This window comes from Benincasa hispida, chromosome 3 (genome assembly GCF_009727055.1).
Source record: "Benincasa hispida cultivar B227 chromosome 3, ASM972705v1, whole genome shotgun sequence".
NCBI lineage: Eukaryota > Viridiplantae > Streptophyta > Magnoliopsida > Cucurbitales > Cucurbitaceae > Benincasa > Benincasa hispida.
The window spans coordinates 65022182-65031904 of record NC_052351.1 but is presented as its reverse complement, the minus strand read 5'-3'; the positions used below and the strand labels follow the sequence as shown (position 1 = coordinate 65031904).

Below are 9723 nucleotides of genomic sequence, written 5' to 3'. Positions count from 1 at the left end.
AGCAATATTTAAATTTAGATTTTTTTAAAGAAAAAATCTATTACTTTGTTAACGGTTTAAATAAACATATATTATAACAATATGATGATGGAACGAACTCATATGCAGCGGAAGGAAAAACAGATCTAAAGTACTATAACTAGGTTAATAACAAAGAATAAACATGCAAGTAAAATAAGAACAAAGGGATAGAAGATATACAACTTTTGTAGTCACAAATCTTCTTCAAATTAGCTTCAATTTCCTCACGAACGGTTCGTAAACCATCATGAGAGTTTTTCCGACTATTCTCCAGCCTTAGAACGGGATGATGAATCTGGTGAGTGACTAATTTGGAGAGAAAATGTTAAGTATTTGAGAGAAAAAAAATTATGAAATTATCAAATAATCTCATAAAAATTCACTTTGGCCAAGAGTTGTAAAATTCAAAACATGCAACTTTAAGTTTGATGAGAATTTGACACTAAAAAATTCACTAACGCAAAGTGGGATTAGTGGGGTAAGTGTCTTCAATTGAAGACAACACTTAGCAATAAAAATGTTTGCATTTTTCACTCACAATTGTTGGATCTTTTCACTAACTTGGTCAAAGATCAAAGTTTGACTCCCAAAGTCCAAAGTTAACAATTTTGACTTTTTTATTTTCAAAGTCAAAAGTCAATATTTTGACTTTCATTGCATTTTTTTACCAATTCCATTTAATTTCAAAATTAATTCTCATAATTAATTTTAAAATTAAATTAATATTAAATAATTAATTAGATAATTTAATTAATTTAAGTTAACATTAAATCTAACACTAATCCCAATTAATATGAATCCCTATTCATCATCTTGATATTTAAATATCTCCTATTTTCTCCCTCTTTACATTTAATTCACAAGTAAACATTAGGTTGAATATATCGTATATGTTTAACGTTTTGCTCCAAAAACCAAATTCGAACACTTCAAATTCATTCGTCACACTGTTCTAAGGTTTAGTTTGATATGAGCTAGTAGGGAAACCTCATGGACCTACACATCATGGGCTCCATTGATTCGAGATTAACCGGCTAATCTTTTTAATCTAATTAACCATCATTCATTAACTATCGGGTTATTCCACTAAAGCCGAGTAGTTACACTTCCCTGTAGATATATTATGTCTACACGATATAACCATTAGTGTACTTTTGAAACTTTTTGCTATAAAATGTAGATATTTTTAAATATTTTTAACTGTAGATATTTTAAATTATTTTGTTATATTTAAAAAGGCCCTCTAAATCACACCAATTTAGTGTTAAATTATCAAATACCTAACTAGTTTCTTAGGTTTAAAATTAGAATTGACCAAACACTATTTTACTTCTATTCTGATTTTTGTATAAAAAAATACAGTAACTACAATCCCAAACTAAACCCTCCATTATTTCATTTCTAACTAACATAATCAAAATGGTCATGTAAACGTTAACGTTAGACTACCAAAATTAGTTAACGGCAAATAAAATTTATTAAACACAAAAATTTAAAAATTTAAAAAGATACACACAGTTTAAAACTTATTTTAAAATAAAATTATTTTTTAGATTAATTGTTAAGCACAATAATGTTTAGGATAATTATTTTAAATAGTAAACTGCTAAAATATTTTTAATATAGTAAAATGTCACTGTCAATATTTTACTATATTTATAAATAAATTGATTCATTTTTCTATATTTGAAAATAGTCCTAATATTTATAATTAATTAGACATTTAATTGGAAGGCCATGAAAACTTGGATATAAATCAAACAATCAAAAAATTCTCATAATTGGCATGAATTAGTAAAATATAATCCACACAATTACTTCTTGTCAGAAAGACACATACAAACATAAACCTTAAAATTTCCTAAAGATCAAGAGAGTGCATCAATATATGTTTGGATAAGCAGAAAATAAAAAGATTTTAATTTATACACTTAATTTTTTTTTTCATTTGATTATTTTGATCCCTACATTTGATTTGGGATCAAAACATAAACATGATTTATAATATGAGCACCAAACCAAAGAAACAAAGCTTCCCTAATTAATTACACATATAATATAATAACAGTAGTAATAAAGTAAGTTTTTCATTATACAATATAACATAATATAATTCTGTAAATCAATAATGATCATATTCTCAAATGTTGGGTATAATAAGGCTCCCCATATCTTTGCTGTGTATCCTTTCACTCATCATTATCCTGCTCTACTTCAGAAGCAGGTTCATCTTCCTCGTCTCCGAACCCGTCGATCCCACCCCCACCGTAGGCGGCGTGGTCTTTACCGAAGGCCTTGACGTGGTCCTTGAGGGAGCGCTTGTGTTTGAAATCCGAGCCACAAATGCAATACCAAAGCTTGCCACAATTCTTCTCGTGCGTCCGCCAGTCCCCACGCACGGCGAACGCCTTACCACATTTTCGGCACATGAAGGGCTTCAGGCCGTGCTTGCGCTTGTAATGTGTCTGCAGGGTTCTGAAGTCCTTCAATGGCTTGGCCCGAGGGTGGTCTATGTTGTTGCGGCACCCTGGTGCACAGCAGTAGCAAGGAAGTCGTAGCATGCCCGTTGGCTGCGTGCCTCGGAGGGATTCGGGGCCTTTTCTGTATTGTGACCCATGCCCCCACATGTGCATCTACAAAACCACGGTAAAACAGTCGAATGAACTTGTCAAAATCCAAACAAGATAGGGAAAGAAAAATGCGTAGATGCATCATAAGCTACACTTATCTTTATGTATATGACAATCACTCAATAGTCCACTCATGGTTTGCCATATAGCAAACTCTTCTGAATTCTTTTCAATTTTTATTTTTATTTTCTTCTGTATGCGAATAAAGTCAAATACATCTTGAAATATACCTAAATACTGCCTGTCGAGAAAATACTACAACAAATTTGACTTTTCATAACAAACTTGTATCAGTAGTATCAAAGTTTGTCATTGTATATAAGAATTCAGCTATTATCTCATGTTACAACAAGAGATGACAGTATAAAATTGTCACCACAAATCAAATCAGTGCAGCAAAAATTCAACAAAAACAACTGACTAATTAAACAAATGAATATATATATGCCACTTACCTTTGAGTAATCAATTATGATATTTTTATAATTAAAATGATCCAAGTAACATTAAACTGGAGAGTTAATCAATGGAGAAAAAGAATTCAAGAATATTTAGAGATTACCCTAAGCTCATGAAGTTGCTCATATATTTTTAATCTTTCATATGTAATATTTCTTCTTTTCTGAAATCTAACTTTTTGTTTCAAGTAAAATTTGTATCAATACCTATTTGAAAATAATTTGTTCTTTGGGGTTGTTTCTTTTCCTTTTGATAAATTATGTATGTTTTGGGGTTTGGAAGCTTTTCTAAAACAAAAAACATAGAATTTAAAGTAAAAAATAATATTTCTTGTATTAACTCATTATTTAATTCTTATAAAGTTCTCAAAAATCACTATTTTCCCCCCTACTTTCCTCTATTTAATATCAAAATACAATATACCTATTTTGAAAATTTTAATTTTGTCAAAAAGAAATTTCCAATAAAAACTCCAATTTTGACAATCAGAACAGAAAGTACAGAAAAAAATAATTTCATGGGATGAAGAGGATAATGAACCAAAAAAAAAAAAAATCATACAATTATTTAACAGATATAGCAGTAGGGAATTTTGAAGCACATACTCCAATGAACTGATTAAAAAGGCAGAAGGAACATAGTCTGTGATGTTCATAATTTCACATAAAGGAAAGTACAGTCTCACCTCAATTTATATCAGAAAAAAAAAAAAGACAAGAGAGAGATAGAGAGAAATCTAGAGAGAGAAACATTCAAATAAATCCAACAAACATGACCATGCAAAGGAATAGCAATCAAATTTGATTAAAAAAATATAAAAGGATATCTAAAGTGAAGATTCATATCAGGCAAGAAAGTGAAAACCTTGAAAGAATACAACCACATTATTTCTTTCAAAAATTTTTTAATTATATATATTTTACTCTGACTTTTCTACTAATTTATCATCCTGTTCTCTTTTTTTTTTAAAATTAAATTTTATTAATAGTGTTTACAATGAAAATTAACAACATGAGAAATTAATTAATCTAGATTTGGGTGAGATCTAATTAAAACACTGAGATTGAAAGCAAATTTTTCCAAGTATAAAAATCAAGAATTGTAGTTGAAAACTTGATTTTTAAAGAGAGAGAGTGAGAAGAAGAAGAAGGGATTTTGAATTGATGAATTTAATTAAGTAATTAATTAATTAATTAAAGTAATTACCTGCATGTTGTTGTATCTATTGAAGGTTTTGAAGCAAACAGGGCAAGAGAATTGAGTAGGACCAATGAGAATTTGAGAAGGAGTAGGAATCCAGTACTGCCCCTTTATTAGGGTTTTGGTGGACTGCCCTAAATCATGATCATGATTATTGTTATTACTATTATTGCTATGATCTCCATCACCAACATGATCAATTTCAGATGAAGAACCACACATCAAAGATGCTATCTCTGCCGCGCTAGGGCTTGGTAGCCCTATGTGCAACGCCACGGTCACCGACTCCTCGTCGTCGCCGCCTCTCCTGCCTCCACCTCCGTCGTCTTCTTCTTCTTGCTCTTGCCGCTGCTCGGGTGGAGACATCAGCCCGAGAAGTGGAAGAGCCTCTCGGAGCGGCGGGGACGGAGGCGGAGGCGGGTTCGGGTAGAGGTAAGAGAAGCAATTGTGAGACATGTTGAGGTGTGGGTTGGAATTTGAAGGTTGTGATGGGGAGAAATGGGAATTGAATTTTAGAACACTTGCTAATGAGTTGGAACATGGGTCTCCCATGGGAATTGAAGAAGATGAAATTGAAGAGAGAGAGTGGGAGAGAGAAAGAGAATGGTTGAAGATGAGAGGAGAGAGAATGGACCATACATACATAAACACACACATACAAGACCAAAAGGGAGTACTGATTGGGTTAACTTTTTTTTTTTAATGTGTATTTTTTTTTTTTTGAAAATTTAATAATTTTTAAGTTAACTTATTTGCAACTCAACTTATTTTCATAGGGCAATGGTCTAATCTTAACATTTAATATTCCTTATAAATGGTCATCATAATTCAAGAATCATCCCAAACAAGAATATAAAATAATTAACTTAGGTCCCTTCAAAAGAAATTTGAATGAGGAGCTTTATTTTCTTAAAAAGAAAGAAATTATATAAATATATTTTTTTATAATGCACTTTTAGACATTGAGAACATTTTTCTTGAGTAATTATACTCTAATCTTAAAGCTCACAAATTAACCTGGATATTGATTGACCATGATCTTAATTTCCCGACCATATATGGAGTCGGATGGAACACACATTCATGTCAATTATGAGCTAACATTGTTAATTAACCATGAGGTTCTGTTTAATTTGATAATTATTTAGATCCTTTATGATAACTATTTTGTTTGGTTTCTTGCTTTTGAATGTTAAGTATATGAACACTTCTTTTCACCTCTAAAATCCTTTCTTTTTAGAGAAATGATTTTAAATGATAAAACTACTAAAAAAATATTTACAAATAATAGCAAAATATCATGATATTTTGCTATTATTTGTAAATATTTTGGTTCACAGCCTTCTTTTTATCTATTTTTAGAAAATTATTTTGAAAAATCAAGTGAAATTTTGAAAACTAAAAGACAGTAATTTTGGTTTTTTGAATTTGGCTAAAAATTCAACTCAAAAATGTAAATTATTGTAAGAAATTGAGAAGAAGTCGACTTAATGTTCAAAAATCAAAATAAAAAATAAAATGGTAACCAAATGGGACCTTAAATTTTTATTTTTGAAGGCTATTTGTTATCAATTTCTTACTATGATTTTCATCTTTTTAAGTAAAGAATTCAATAATTAAATAAATTCTAAAAAAAAAAAAAAACTTAGAGATGGAAGGGAGGTTTATGAGCTTCATTTTCAAAACTAAAAATAAAAAACAAAATTGTTATCTAAACTTAGCCTAAATGCTTACTGAAAAATAACCTGAATATTAGTGGTTAACAGTAAGTCCAAGCACTTAATTATTTAAACTATTACATTTGATAATTATTAAATTTTAATTTTTAAAAGTTAAATCTACAAATATTATTTATCTATTATTTATTATTATTTTAAAAACTCGAAGTTAAAATTTGAAAACTAAAAAAATAATTTTTAAAAATTTATTGTTGTTTTTTTTGGATTTGATTAAGAATTCAAATTTTATATTTAAAAAGATACGAAAGAAAATAAGTTTAATTTTCAAAAATAAAAAACAAAAATAAAATGGTATATAAAAGGTAGACAGTTGTAAGCATAGCTTAAAAAAAGTATATAACATGATGTTTGATTTAGTCACGTTATTTTTAATGGTGGCTTACTTAACGCACTTGAAATTCCAAAAATGTATAAAAATCAAGTCCATTAACCCTTCACATTTCAAAACCATCATGTAACACTTTTTTTTTTTCTTTTTTACTTTTCTAGATTTTATTCTTTGCCATACATTTGTAATTTCAAATTTTTATAAAAAAGTTTATTTTATAACTAAAATTTGTAAAAAAGAGATTATTATTATTATTATTATTATTATTATTATGTGTATATGTATATATAAATAACATATATTACTGTTGACTCCTAGTCCATTAATAATAACTTTAATCTTGTATATTTTAAATTTTGTACCTCCTTTAGTTGTATCAAATAGATATACATGCAATACCATTTCCTATTGAATGTAAGATGAGGTTAAAAAATAAAGTTATTGGCAGTTTTTATGCTGATGATTATAGTTCCAGTACATCATTGACCACTTCTGGCTTCTGACTATATTTAGACCTAAGTAATGATGAATAACAATGATATAATAATAATAATAACAACAATAACAATTTGTTAAAAATCCCTTTTAGAGACGGTTTATTTTGCGAACATCCTAAACTCCCATAAATGCATCTAGATTATAACATTTATTTTGTGGTTTTGTAAAGATATTCCAATATCTAAAGATTTCTGGACATCTTAAAATGCTCGGATACAAGACGTCTGGAGAGTTTTGGATGTCTTCCTGAGAGGGATTTTCCAAATTCCCAAATTCAGGGCATCTCATTTTTCATTTTTGTTCTTCTTTTTTATTTTATTCTATATATATATATATTATTATCTTCATTTGGCATTATATAATTAAAATAAATACCGTTAACCATATATAGAATATATTTTTTAGTTTATAATTCTTATTATTTTTTAATAATATATTTAAATTATAATTTAAATAAATATTTATTTTATAAAAAATATTAAATTATGATATATTATTTTGTTCAGAAAAATAACATATAAAATAATATAAATTGTATTAATTTTAAAAGGAATTCAAATTGATAGAAATAAATATGTTATATAAGTTCAAATTATATCATTAATTATAAATTAAGAAATAGTCGTAAAAGCATTTTTGGAACATTATGTAAATTTAAGATATTGCCCAGTAGAAATCCTATGAAATAAACACAATCATCAAAATATTTCCAGGTATCTGCAAAAAAATATTCCTACAAAATAAATGGGGTAATCTATAGATGTCGGACATCTACAAATTCTAATATTTATAATGATGAGAATCTAAGATTCCAGTTATCTATATTCTCAAAAATCAAATGACCCTTTAGTTCCTAAACTTTTGTAAAAGTAACAATTTAGTTTCTAAACTTTGGTTAGTAACGATTTAGTCTCTGAACTTTCAATTTTGTAATAATTTAGTCCTTGAACTTTATTATGTAATAATTTGGTGATTGCACTTTCAAATCTATAACAATTTAGTTCGTAAAAATTAATGTTAAGATTAATGAGATTTTTTGTATAAATAAACCAATAAACTAATTAGAGACTCAATAATTTTATAAAGTACAAAATTTATATAAAAAAATAATAAAGATTGACATAAAATTTTGTAAAGTTTTTTATATTGAGATTAAATTGTTACAAATTTGAAAGTACGAGGACTAAGTTGTTATATACTAAAGTTCAATGATTAAATTGTTACAAAACTAAAAATACAAGGACCAAATCATTATGATCTAAAATTTAGAGACTAGATTGTTATTTTCATAAAAGTTTGGGACCATAAGTGTTTTTAACTTAAAAAACAAAACAAAAATTTTTAAGAAGTATTTCTTTCTAAAATATTGTATTTAATTTTAAAAATATTTTTTTGTTAAATGAAATATATCCATTTATATTAAAATATAGAGTTAAATTACAAATTTAATTCTTAAATTTTAATTTTTGTGTTTATTAAGGTCTTGTTTGGTAATCAGTTTCTTTTTATTTTTATTTTTTAAATTAAGCATATTTCTTCCTTGTTTCATACAACGTTTTGAATCTTTCTCAAATACAATGGTTCAATTGTTAGCCAAATTAAAAAAACAAGAATAATTTTTTAAAAGCTATTATTTTTAGTTTCAAAATTTAGCATGGTTTTTGGAATCATTGTTAAATGAAGTAGATTATAAAGGTAGAAATTTGAAGGTGTAAGTAGTGTTTATAAGTTTAATTTTAAAAAACAAAAACAAAAACAAAAACAAAAACAAAAAATAAAACGGTTATTGAACGGATCTTAGTATCTGAATTTTAACATTATAAATTTAGTCCTTGAATTTTTAATTAGTTTTTTTTTTTTTTAATTTTCAAATGTACCATTCTACTAGGCTCAAAATTGAAATTTTAGAATAATGTATATCTTGATAAAATCAATTAAGTTAAAAAAAGTTCAGTTAATCTATGATTAAAAAGAATAAAACTTTTATTTATATTCATCATTTTATTCAAGTAAAATTTGACAAAAACCATCCGTCAACACTATAAATTGTTGGGTGGTTTATTTATTTATTTTAAGAATATAGCATATATGAGATTTGTTCGCTGGACGTTTGTTTCTCCTTTTGTCTATTCCAAAAATATATATTATGATATCATTAATCATTAAACTAAATTTATGTGGACGAGTGAATAACATAATTATATTCAAAATTCGAAATATTAATGTCGATAGAAAATATTAAATTCTCAATTTCATGGAAATATTTTATGAAAATTTTAGAAAACTTGAAAATGGATGGAAATTGTTATAATTAAGTAATAAAACTTTGATCGTGATTTAATTAGATTATAATTTATCATTTTTAATCATCATTTCTATTTTTTTTAAAGAGATACTAAAGGGGTCAGCAAGTGCACTGGGACATTTCAACTATGTTGACACATCCTTAGCACCTTCATCATATCCTCAATCCATTCAATGATAAAAACAATAAGCGTAAATGATTACAAAAGGAGGGCTAAAGATAAGTCCGCTAATAGAGAAATTACAGGAAAACATGGTAATTGAGAGAAATTGTAGCAGCAAGGTAATCTTTGAAAAGTTTGGATCTCATCTCAAGCACCAAAAGTCGAGAGGGACACATGCATTTTCCCAGGCTTGAGACAAAAATTCTCCATATCCTTGAACGTCCGACTATTTCTTTCCAATCAGATGGCGGCCCAACAGATTGCAGTGCTTGCATTAAAGGTGGTGATTCCTTTCAGAGTTTTCTGATTTAAACCACATTTCTATAAAGCAATACAACATTTAGATGTATATTATATCTATCTTGTAAATGTCAATGCAA

At 27.3% G+C, this 9723-nt stretch overlaps 1 protein-coding gene across 1 annotated transcript; it reads right to left on the bottom strand.

Annotated features, from left to right (window-relative positions):
- Positions 1-1918: 1918 nt before the first annotated feature.
- Positions 1919-4918, bottom strand: LOC120074233 (zinc finger protein WIP2-like). Its single transcript, XM_039027286.1, has 2 exons — positions 4317-4918; positions 1919-2654 (listed from the first exon to the last, which is right to left on the bottom strand). Exons 1-2 carry the CDS (start codon positions 4860-4862, stop codon positions 2211-2213), a joined length of 990 nt encoding a protein of 329 aa, XP_038883214.1. The 5' UTR covers positions 4863-4918; the 3' UTR covers positions 1919-2210.
- Positions 4919-9723: the final 4805 nt, after the last annotated feature.

Coding starts and splice junctions, on each gene's coding strand:
- LOC120074233 (XM_039027286.1), bottom strand. CDS start 4,862: ATGGGAGACCCATGTTCCAACTCATTAGCAAGTGTTCTAAAATTCAAT. Junction 2,655..4,316: donor ATAGATACAACAACATGCAG/GTAATTACTTTA, acceptor GTGGTTTTGTAG/ATGCACATGTGGGGGCATGG.